The following is a 12,437-nucleotide window of genomic DNA, read 5'->3' as shown; positions in this document are numbered from 1 at the left end:
GGTTATTAACCATGGTGAGTACTTGGGGAGATATTTGGGTCACAGCTGGGGTCTCCGCCTAAACCCCCTCCCCAAACAAGGCGATTGGCCCTTGGCTTCAGCAGACAACCCCTGCTGGGGGACTAGAAAACAGGCTATCAGGCCTGGAGATGAAGAGATTCTCCCTTTTAACATCAAGAACCAACTTTGGGAGAAACAGAACCCTTTTGTTCTGGACCTTGAATTTGCTTAGACCAGGACTCTGGCAAGTATTCTACCTCCCTAAACTTCTTTCTGTTATCTCTCTGCTGTGTTATTGTTCTCTGTATATATAGGCTACATATTTTTCTGTAAATATTTTTATTGCACCATTTTGGCCTTTTTAGTAATAAATCCTATTTTCTGAAAAGTGTTGAACTGTTTCTAAAGCTCTTTAATGCAAACTAAGAATCCCTGTCTCTGAAGAGCGCTACTGTGTGTTTTAAACTTCTGCATACATCTGCCTGCGGTGACAGTGGTATACAGACTATTATTCAAACATCATAGTGTTACTGCAAGATTGGTGAGTTTCCTCTTTTTCTGTACAAAAAGGAGGTGGTGGCAGTGTGAAGGGTTAATTGCGTAATTAACCTGACCTGGTAACAATCGCTCTCAGGCTGTGGCACATAGATTGTGGTCCAGTGAGCTGGAAAATCTTTGTGCAGGGTGCAGTTGGGCGTGGCATTGTTATGCAAGTGACAGCGCGGTTTTAGATTGGCTAGTTCTTCGGTCACAAGTTGGTGAGAAGGGCTGGGGTCTGACGCCGTGCCCGTCACAGAGAGATCTATTGTTTCCCGGCTGCTTGAGAATTTGATTCCGGCTGCTGAGAAATCTGTTGTTGTTGCTGGTGGGGGGGGCTTCTGCTGCTGGCTGCGGGGGATCTAACTTACTGCTTTTCTTGTTATCATTAACAAATTCCATACAAATGACCTGACACCACAGAATGATACACGGATCTGTATTCTCTGAAAGGGGAAGTACTGGGAGATGAGTAGGGGGTGGAGACAAGAAGTGACTCAGAAAGGGGAGTTCCTGCACCTATTCTCTGAGAAAAAAAAGCCCGGCCACTGACAGCTGAGCGTGGAATATTTAGTAGCCAGGAAATGTCACGGATGGACTTATCGCCCAGGTGGCCACCTATCACGGGACCACGCTTGGAGTCACTGAGCTCCTGAGAGCGACCCATTCTTTCACCAATGTTTGTAGAAGCAGTCTGCATGCCTAGGGGCTTGATTGTATACACCTGTGTCCATGGAGGGGATTGGAGCACCTGTTACCAGTGGTGTATTTTGATTTTGTGCTGCCCTAGGCAAGACTAAAATCAGGCACCCCCCTCATCTAAAGTTGCCCCACCCCTTCCTGTTTAAGATCCACCCCTTCATCTGGAAACTCCATTCCTTTCTCTTTAAGCTTCATCTCTTCCTATTAGAATTCCAGCCACTGACAGCAACGATGGGGCACTATTCCTCCCACTGACGGGACACTATTCCTCCCACTGACACCAATGATGGGGCACTATTCCTCCCACTGACACCAATGTTGGGGCACTATTCCCCCCACTGACACCAATGATGGGTCACTATTCCTCCCACTGACAGCAATGACGGGGCACTATTCCTCCCACTGACACCAATGTTGGGGCACTATTCCTCCCACTGACACCAATGACGGGGCACTATTCCTCCCACTGACACCAATGACGGAGCACTATTCCTCCCACTGACACCAATGACGGAGCACTATTCCTCCCACTGACACCAATGACGGGGCACTATTCCTCCCACTGACACCAATGACGGGGCACTATTCCTCCCACTGACACCAATGACGGGACACTATTCCTCCCACTGACACCAATGACGGGGCACTATTTCTCCCACTGACACCAATGACGGGGCACTATTCCTCCCACTGACACCAATGACGGGGCACTATTCCTCCCACTGACACCAATGACGGGGCACTATTCCTCCCACTGACACCAATGACGGCGTGGTGTGATAGTGCGCTCTGTGTCTGTGCGGTTTGACATTGCAGAGACTGACCTGTTAAATCAATGAAATTCTCTGCAGAGGAATGAATGGCTGTGACCCCGCCCCTTTCCATCAGTCTCCCTTCAGGTCCGCCCGGAATTATAACCAGGAACGTGGGGCATCGGTATAAATGTTTGTGTTGTTTATTTCCAAGTCATATTTCTCAATATTAAATTGCTGCTAACAATAGTAACTGGAGATGATGGTTTGTGTTCTGAAATGTGAAAGATGAATGTTTCTGTGTAATCTCCGAGGAAGAAATAGAAAACCATTGAGAAGAATGAAGAGATTTCTCTCCTGGAGATGGATTTCTATTGTCATTAAGGGATCTGAAAAGGGCGGAACGTGGAGAAAGCTTCCAAATGAATCCAATTGTATTGTGTGTAATGAATGGGTGTGACTCCGCCTCTTCCCAGGAAGGTTCCCATCAGGTCCGCTCAGGCTGTAGAAAAGGAAGGCGGGCCCAGCCCAGAGCTCAGTCGGTGTTTGCAGCAGAGAAGAATTGTCATGTCTGGTCGCGGTAAAGGAGGGAAGGGTCTGGGGAAAGGCGGCGCCAAGCGCCACAGGAAGGTGCTCCGGGACAACATCCAGGGCATCACCAAACCCGCCATCCGACGTTTGGCCCGCAGAGGGGGAGTCAAGCGCATCTCCGGCCTCATCTATGAGGAGACCCGCGGAGTGCTGAAAGTCTTCCTGGAGAATGTCATCCGCGATGCCGTCACCTACACCGAGCACGCCAAGAGGAAGACCGTCACCGCCATGGATGTCGTCTATGCTCTCAAACGGCAGGGACGCACTCTCTACGGATTCGGGGGATAAATCCTCATAACCCCCCCCCCCCCCTTCATCGTCACAAAGGCCCTTCTCAGGGCCGCCCACCTTCTCATACAAAGGGCTATTGATTGATCATCTCCAGGATTCTCTCTGCTCCTCCTGGGGGAGAAGGATTGCCGCTCATTCCAGTGATGGGGATGATGGAACTATCCGTCAGTCATTCTATAGACCAGAGTGACGACATGCATATAGTTCTGCAATTCCAATAATGAATCTGCAATCAGGTGATTGGACATAGTGTGTGGTCGGTAATCGGGATGGATCCGGTTCGGAATGCCGGATTTTGCATTGTAACGTTAGAGTAAAATAAACATGTCGGTGATCGCGATGCGCTTATGTTTGTGACCGATCTGAGCCCCGGATAATGAAAGGGTTCATGGATGTTCTTACAGAGAAACCGATTTGATTCTCTAGATATGTAATATTTCCTCTATCGATTCATTGTACATATTTATCTGGCGGTGTCATGATTACCGATTTTTACAAGATATTTCAATATTCTGGATGTGATATATGGGGGGGGGGGGTCTGTAATTGTTAAAAGGAAGGACATGATCGTATACAGATCTGATAGAATCGTACGATACTTTATTTCTCATCATATAGAAAGGTAGAGATCTATGACATGTATGATGTCACTCATGTTCTGTATGTTGCGGGGGGAGGGGAATCCTGGATTCTGAGAAGACAATATATGAAAGTAATCATCTGAATCCATTTCTAGTCATTGTTTATTAGTCCGCAAACACATTGGATATAGAGGATCCTGGGGACAGAGATAACCGAACAAAACAAGGATTGACATGACTCGGTAATCACCGACATCCACCTGTAGACATCCCTGACTAATCAATACAACTGTCTGGAATGAAAGCGATGATATTTCTCGGATGTCTCATCTGATGATCTCCTTTGTTCTCCGGCTCGGATTTGGCGGTATAATCGGGCTGAAGGTTTCTCTGGAACGATGGATACAATTCCGGCGGGAAGAATTTGAAATCTGAGCCAATCACAGCTGTGGGCGTTGTCTCCATCAGCCAGTAATGCATTTCTTACGAGAAGTATAAACAAGTATTCGGAGATCTCTATTCCTAGTGCAGGAAGTTCTACATCGTGTCGGGTTTAGAGTGCAAATAAAACATTTCGAATGGAAGGATTGATCGATCTTCCCGGATAAAACGGTCAATGGACGCAGATCGTCTGTAACGGTCCATAGAACTCCGGCGGGAAATTGGAATGTATTAGACAATTGAAGCCATGACAGATTTTTATTCAAATAAAATGTGGGAGGAAATGATCTGATCCGGAAGATTTTTGATGTCACAGAAATCCTTTTCTATATTTTTACCGTTTAGAATTCGGATGTGAAAACCGGTTATCAGCTACAAATAACCCGCCCAATCCCGGGGCGCCGAGAGATCACTTTCTCCGCAGAAAGTTCAACATAGAAATCCTTCCCGGCGTCCAAACGTCTTCCTATGGAGAAGCAGAGATGACACCCGGATGTAGAGGAGACTTACTGTCCGGACGGCGGGAAGGATTTCCACCTTTTCGAATTGTCATTACAAACACGTGACAGCTTCCATCCCAGAACGTCCTTTACTAATCCGAGATCTACAGAGCAGGACGGAGGGAAGAAGTCGCCGACTTTCCTCCTCCACCCCCCCAGACCCCGAGAATCCCATAGAAGCGGGAGATAGAGAGGAGTGTGGGATTGGTGTCCACAGAAGCCGTATGTCCGCCCTTTGTATGGAGATGTGGGGGGCTCTGAAAAGAGCCGTTGTGTTGGCGGATAGAAGGGGATCCTGTGGGGGGATTACTTGCTCTTGGCGGCCTTGTGGCTCTCGGTCTTCTTGGGCAGCAGCACGGCCTGGATGTTGGGCAGGACTCCTCCCTGGGCGATGGTGACGCCGCCCAGCAGCTTGTTGAGCTCCTCGTCGTTGCGGACAGCCAGCTGGAGGTGTCGGGGGATGATGCGGGTCTTCTTGTTGTCTCGGGCGGCGTTGCCGGCCAGCTCCAGGATCTCAGCCGTCAGATACTCCAGGACGGCGGCCAGATAGACGGGAGCTCCGGCCCCGACCCGCTCGGCATAGTTGCCCTTCCGGAGCAGACGGGGAACTGCAGACCGGCCCGGGACGATCGAGTCTTGGCCTTAGCCCGAGTCTTGCCTCCTTGTTTACCGCGACCAGACATGATTGGATGACTGACGAATCACACACAGATAGGCCCCAGCAGCCGCTTCCTCTCCTTTATACACTCCGTGCTCTGACGTCACACACTAGGATTGGTTGGTTTTCAATTCAGCCAATAGTGGTCAGACTTGTTTCCCTTCCAATCTGTACAGGAGGGAAAAAAAGAATGACGTCACTCTATCACATGACCGAGTCCACCAATAGAAGAGTGAGAAGGGCTGAGACTCCTTTGCATAGGCCGCCTATAAAAGCAGCACATGAGGGCGGCTCCAGCACACTTTCCCTGCAGCCAGCCAAGCAGTGGTGAACCCTGATCATGCCTGAACCAGCCAAGTCTGCGCCGGCGGCCAAGAAGGGCTCCAAGAAAGCCGTGACCAAGACCCAGAAGAAGGACGGCAAGAAGCGGAGGAAGACTAGGAAGGAGAGTTATGCCATCTACGTGTACAAGGTGCTCAAGCAGGTCCACCCCGACACCGGCATCTCGTCCAAGGCCATGAGCATCATGAACTCCTTCGTCAATGACATCTTCGAGCGCATCGCCGGCGAAGCTTCCCGCCTGGCTCATTACAACAAGCGCTCCACCATCACCTCCCGGGAGATCCAGACCGCCGTCCGCCTCCTCCTGCCCGGAGAGCTGGCCAAGCACGCCGTCTCCGAGGGCACCAAGGCCGTCACCAAGTACACCAGCGCCAAGTAATCCCCCCGCCGGGGCCCCATCATCCCAACAAGGACACAAAGGCTCTTCTAAGAGCCGCCCACCATTCCAATCACTGAGCTGTCATCACATTGTATTGCCGCTAGAGGTCCCCCACACGTCACACTTACACTGGACATTCGTTCTAGGGACGGACTAACCTGCACATTGGGGGGATGGGAGGATTGGCTGCAATGCTCAACACTCCCATTAGGTGTCACTATATTACACACATAGACGGGAAGGATTTTCTTGTTTCTCTTTTCTGCTCTGCTTGATACATTGTTACACGTAGTAGAGGCGAATGTTTAACTCTTCACCAGGGGCGGACTGACCATTTGGAAACTAGGGCACTGCCCGGGGTCACTAGGGGGCCTCATGAGATGCTCCTGGTACCTTTTTCATAGGCTTTGAGTTTGGGCAAGGACCCAGGGGCCCCATAATTGCCCGGGGGCCCCATGAGTTTTCAGTCCGCCCCTGCTCTTCACTGACTGATATATGTGCGGCTGTAACATGGCATCATAGGAAATTATACAGAAAGAATGGAAACATTACTCCATATATTACTAGGGACTGATTTTATATAGTACGAGATGTGGAAAGCACTGCCTTTCAACTGTTGTATTAAACTTTAAAAAATTAAGATTGAAAATTTGTAAATTCCAAGCAAAAAAGTTTATGCATTTCTGATCACAATGGTTATGATGGATCTGCTTGGGGATTATGGGAGGAATATAATGGTTACACATCCCATACACATTACATTTCACCTTTTTAAATAAATATATGGGTAACATTGATTTTTTTTTTTATCTGGGAATATGGGGGGAATATCATGGTAACGCTTAACATATTTTTGATAAACAAATGCATATAATTTTTCTACATGAGAATTATGGGTGCATTTTTGTGGATACACAGGCCAAGGATCATATTCCATCTATTTCTGAAAAGACTATGAATAGATATTTTTCAACATGGGGATTATGGGTGGATAATTGCAGATACACACGTCATGGACCATATTTGAATTGTTTCTTTAAAGAATATGGGTAGTTATTTTTCTATATGGGAATTATGGGTGGAATATCATGGTTAAACATGCCTAGGAACACATTTAGTATTATTATACAGTATTTATAAAGCGCCAATAGTTCGCTCAGCTCTGTACATTACAAAGGGGGACAGAACAATAACAATACAATGCAAAACATGAGGGGATTGAGGGCCCTGCTCTTTCGAGCTTACAATCTAGGAGGAAGGGGATGGTGGCACAGGAGGCGATAGCTGCGGTTTGACCCTGTTCTGATGAGAATAGCTTTTTTTTTTTTTTTTTTTCAAAATGGGGATTATGGGTGGAATATTGTTTTTTTAACATGCCTAGGGACCCATCATATTTGACCTCTTTCTGATCAAAAATAAGAGAATAGTTATTTTTCTACATGGGGATTACGGGTATATTATGGTGGATACACATGTAAAGAACCATATTTGACCTATTTCTGAAAAGATTATGAGCGTAATTAATTTTCTTTTTGAGGATTATGGGTGGAATATCATTGTGAACATGCCAGAACACATTTGCAAAAGGGATAACAGGCGCATGGTGTGGCAGTCCATGTATGTATGAGTTCCAAATGGGCAGGGGTAAGGGTAGTCCAGTAAGCACTAAGGGCAAGCTGTGTAGGAGAGAAGCATAACTCTGCAGAAGGGAAACAAAGAAACACAGCGCCTCTAAGTGTGTACTGTGAAGGTATTTAATAGAAAGATAAGTAGTAACTCACATCATAGAATTTAAAAAACAGGCTCATGGGTAAGAGGGTGAGACGTCTATAGCCAGATGTTGTGTGATTCCACCCATAATACCCATCTAGAAAAATAACTATACCCATATTCTAAGGAAAAACATTTAAAATATGGATGTTGACGTGTATCTGCAACCATCCACCCATAATCTCCATGTGGAAAGATAGTTATGCCCATAATCTTTTCAGAAAAGGGTGAAATATGGTTCTTGCCATGTGTATCCACCACACACCTAAAGTCTCCATGTAGACACAAACTGGGTGGAATATTATGGCTATACCTGCCCAGGAACACATTTGACCCCTTTCTGATAAGAATAGGAGAATATATATTTTTTTCTAGATGGGGATTATGGGTGAAGTATTTTTTTAACACATTTTTATTCATAGAAAACAGAACATATAAACATCAATAAACTACAAAACAAGCTTTGCTTGTTATGAAGTCATGTAGTACAGAGTAACAAATGTCTTCTGAAAATACTCGATAGTACAATCAGATCAATGTTCTACATGAGACATACACAGATTAAAACGTTTATAAATTGCAAGTACAAACATCAAATCTGACATAATAACGTGCATGAATAGAGGGAGGAGATTTGGTAGAGAAAGAAAGAAAACAGCAGTCATAAGAACAGATCTAATTCCACAAGTGTAGTCAAGTATCCACCAGCATAATACGCACATCGAAAAGTAGAAAAGTGTTAATAGCCCATCAGCCCTCCATATGTTTCTGAGAAAGTGAAAGCATACCAATTGGACCATAGTTTGTGGAATCTGGCAACCACGTCATCGGTCATAGTCAATGTCCTTTCCAACTCTTGAATGACGTTAACCTCTCTTTTCCAGTCTTGAATCGAAGGGGCCTGAGAGGTCTTCCAATGCCTGGGGATTAGGGACTTGGCCGCATTGAAAAGGTGCCATACCAAAGATTTCTTATACGACTTCAAAGAACACTCAGAGATATGGAGGAGACAACATCTGGGGGTTAAGGATAATGCAGTCTCAGTAATAGAGTATGTCAACCGAGAACGTTGTCCCACAATGGCATAAGCCTTGGGCATTGCCACCAAATATCTAACAGGGAGTCCTCGGCTGATTCACAGCAACAACATAGGCCTGACGTCTGGGGGAACCCCCTCTTTAACCCATCCGGTTTAGAATACCATCTTGTTAACAGTTTGTAGGAGGTTTCTTGAGTCCTATTGCTGATGGAGCATTTGTGAACAAAAATGCAGGCTTTTCTTCATTGGCACGTATTGATCTGCCATCCTGGAGGAGTTGGACTGACTGCAACCTCTGTAGGGTCTAGGTATCTCTTCATGCCATGTCCTCATGTCAGTAGTGACACTGACCCTAGCCAAATGAAAAACTAGTGACAAACAGTCAGAAAAGATGTCAGCAGCCTCCTCTAAAACCATTTCTGTTTTGGGGGTCGTCTCATTGTTGCCCATCTAGTGCCCCTGTTGTTAATTTCATTTTTACAAAAGCAGCTGAAACTGATTAACAACCCCCTCAGCTACTTAACTGACCCGATCAATATCCAAGGAGTTTAAATGACTTAAGGCTATGCTCTGATTAAAAGAAAAGTTTTCCTTGTTTGAGCAGTGTATATAATTTTACACGCACACACTATATTGCCGAAAGCATTGGAACACCCCTCCAAATCATTTGATTCAATCACCTCCATGGCCACAGGTGTATAAAATCAAACATCTAGGCATGCATATTGCTTCTACAAACATTTGTGAATTATTATTATACAGGATTTATATAGTGCAGACAGTTTCCTTAGCACTTTACAATATAAAGGGAGACAATACAGCAATGATAGAGATCAATACATTAGGGTTAGCAGGGCCCTGCTCCTTGGAGCTTACAATCTAAGAGATTTGTGAAAGAATGGGTCACTCTAAGGAGCTCAGTGACTCCAAGCGTGGTAATGTGATAGATGGCCACCTGGGCAATAAGTCCATCCGTGACATTTCCTGGCTACTAAATATTCCACGCTCAACTGTTAGTGGGATTATAACAAAGTGGAAGCGACTGGGAACAACAGCAACTCAGCCACCAAGTGGTAGGCCATGTCACATGACAGGGCGGGGTCAGCGCATGCTGAAGTGTACAGTGTGCAGAAGTCACCAACTGTCTGCAGAGTCAATAGCTAAAGGCCTCCAAACTTGGTGTGGCCTTCAGATTAACACAACAGTGCGTAGAGAGCTTTATGGAATGGGTTTTCTTGGCTGAGAAGCTGCATCCAAGCCTTCCATCACCAAGTGCAATACAAAGCATCAGATGCAGTGGTGTAAAGCACGCCGCCACTGGACTCTAGAGCTGTTGAGACGCGTTCTCTGGAGTGACCAATCATGCTTCTCTGTGTGGTAATCTGATAGACATCTCTGGGATTGGAAGTTGCCAGGAGAACAGTACCTGCCTGATTGCATTGTGCCAAGTGTAAAGTTTGGTGGAGGGAGGATTATGGTGTGGGGTTGTTTTTCAGGGGTTGGGCTTGGCCCCCTAGTTCCAGTGAAGGGAACTTTTAAGGCGTCAGCATACCAAGACATTTTGGACAATTTAATGCTAACAACTTTGTGGGAAGAGTTTGGGGGTGGCGCCTTCCTGTTCTAACATGAATGCACAACAGTGCACAAATCAGGGTCCATAAAAACATGGAGGAGCCAGTTTGGGGTGGAGGAACTTGACTGGCCTGCACAGAGTCCTGACCTCAACCCGATAGAACCAATTTGGGATGAATTAGAGTGGAGACTGTGAGCCAGGCCTCCTCCCCCAACATCAGTGCCTGACCTGACAAATGTGCTTCTGGAAGAATGGTCCAACCTTCCCATAGACACCCTCCTAAACCTTGTGGACGGCCTTCCCAGAAGAGGTGAAGCTGTTATAGCTGCAAAGGGCGGAGCCAACTCAATATTGAACCCTACGGACTAAGACTGGGGGGCCATTAAAGGTCATGTGTGTGTAAAGACAGGAGACCCAATACTTTTGTCAATATAGTGTAAATGTATGTATCTATCTTTTTTTTCCTCTCTCTTTTTCATTAGAGCATTTATGATTACTTTATGTCATCTGATTTACTGAATTATGGACAGAAATAGTCCATTCTCGGAGATTGCAATTCTTACATTGATAAAAAAAGTTTGCATATATAATTATAAACATCTTTCTTATGAATGTTTTCTCATCTGGCAGTAAGGAGCTCCCAGAGAGATCGGGATATTCTACTAACAGAGATAACCTGCAGATCTTGGCGGGAATTTACAAAAAATATTCCGATCAGATGAAAATATAAGACACATAAATAAAATAATGTTTGTTACAAATAAACTCCTAAATGTAAAATGAATGGGATGAATTGCTGCAGACTAGATGTCCGCCTCCTCACATCCTCAGCGATAGATTGTCATTGTGCCATCAAAGTCCACACTGTCATCGCCGGGATCGGATTGTCCTTGGAAGTGGGATTCGGAGAGAAAAGGCAGAAATCACATTGTATCTCCTCCCAGATCCGCACACAAGTCATGTCTCTTGTCATCTCGCTCTTCTAGACAATACATTGCAGCCCTTCTGACTATCCCTGTTAGTCCACAATTGTGCTGGATGGACCGAGATGGGCGACAAACGTTCTGCTTCTTAGTCCCGAACAGAGGAATCATCGGATCCGTGAGATCGGAGGAGGATCTTCTGTCATCCCATTCACTGTATTATGGAGGAATCCAGTCCGATGTCAATGGATGTAATTGTTACATTGTACAGGGAGTCTCTGATCTCTGATTATTAGCAGATCTCTGATTAATCTTCTCTTCTTTGGTAGTAAGGAGAGCTCCGAGCATTGTATGATGTGGAGGAACTCCCCTCCCCCACCCCTGACACAGCGGGCTTCTCTACCTACACAGATAACGTGCAGATCCTGGCGGGCATTTTGAAAATCCCGCTCTTTTTAAATAACCCAATCATTAGAAGGGGCGTGGCGTAGTTCTCCAATCAGAGGACAGGGATGTGTACAAATAGCTGTGCAGAGCGGAGGCGCATTACATCCGCAGTTGCAGACAAGAGAGGAGTAGAGATGGCTCGTACCAAGCAGACCGCCCGTAAGTCCACCGGAGGGAAAGCTCCCCGCAAGCAGCTGGCCACAAAAGCCGCCCGCAAGAGCGCCCCGGCCACCGGCGGAGTGAAGAAGCCTCACCGCTACAGGCCCGGCACCGTGGCTCTCCGAGAGATCCGCCGCTACCAGAAATCCACCGAGCTGCTCATCCGCAAGCTGCCCTTCCAGCGCCTCGTCCGAGAGATCGCCCAGGACTTCAAGACCGACCTGCGCTTCCAGAGCTCCGCCGTCATGGCTCTGCAGGAGGCCGCAGAGGCTTATCTCGTCGGACTCTTCGAGGACACCAACCTCTGCGCCATCCACGCCAAGAGGGTCACCATCATGCCCAAAGACATCCAGCTGGCACGCCGCATCCGCGGAGAGAGGGCCTAGACCCCCCGCAACAGACATTCCACAACCCGCCAACCAACGGCTCTTCTCAGAGCCACAACCTCCCCCCACACAGAGCTCTACACTACCGAACTACAATGACTACAACACCCGGGAACAGGCTTCTGTTGTCAGGGAAATCTCGGCACTTCCTCCTCTCAGCCCCCCCGGGACCGCCATCCCTTTACTGTTTTTATTCATTATTAATTCGCTCATAACTAGTCCTGGAATGTGAGACATACAATGAGATCCATCCGAATGGGCCCCTTCCACACGGAGATGTCACTATTGGGGGGTCAGTCATGTCCTCTATTACCTCCTCCGATACTACATCGGGCTCATCACAGATCACATCGTTCTGCCGGGGGC

General features: G+C 46.8%; 3 protein-coding genes and 1 pseudogene across 3 annotated transcripts; 3 read left to right on the top strand and 1 right to left on the bottom strand.

Annotated features, from left to right (window-relative positions):
* The first annotated feature begins 2,081 nt into the window (after positions 1-2,081).
* On the top strand, positions 2,082-2,870 carry LOC149453580 (histone H4-like). Its single transcript, XM_089688144.1, has one exon. It carries the CDS (start codon positions 2,442-2,444, stop codon positions 2,868-2,870), a length of 429 nt encoding a protein of 142 aa, XP_089544270.1. The 5' UTR covers positions 2,082-2,441.
* A 728-nt stretch (positions 2,871-3,598) lies between these two features.
* Positions 3,599-5,078, bottom strand: LOC149453579 (histone H2A type 1-like; annotated as a pseudogene).
* Positions 5,079-5,369: 291 nt separating this feature from the next.
* LOC149453578 (histone H2B 1.1-like) lies at positions 5,370-5,835 on the top strand. The gene has a single exon (XM_089688143.1). The coding sequence runs from the start codon at positions 5,394-5,396 to the stop codon at positions 5,772-5,774; it is 381 nt and encodes a 126-aa protein (XP_089544269.1). The 5' UTR covers positions 5,370-5,393; the 3' UTR covers positions 5,775-5,835.
* A 5,825-nt stretch (positions 5,836-11,660) lies between these two features.
* Positions 11,661-12,088, top strand: LOC149453577 (histone H3). The gene has a single exon (XM_089688142.1). It carries the CDS (start codon positions 11,661-11,663, stop codon positions 12,069-12,071), a length of 411 nt encoding a protein of 136 aa, XP_089544268.1. The 3' UTR covers positions 12,072-12,088.
* Positions 12,089-12,437: the final 349 nt, after the last annotated feature.

This window comes from Staurois parvus, unplaced genomic scaffold, assembly GCF_062004578.1.
Source record: "Staurois parvus isolate SC_StPar_1 unplaced genomic scaffold, SC_StPar_1.0 ptg000447l, whole genome shotgun sequence".
NCBI lineage: Eukaryota > Metazoa > Chordata > Amphibia > Anura > Ranidae > Staurois > Staurois parvus.
This window is presented reverse-complemented; position numbering and strand designations above follow the sequence as displayed.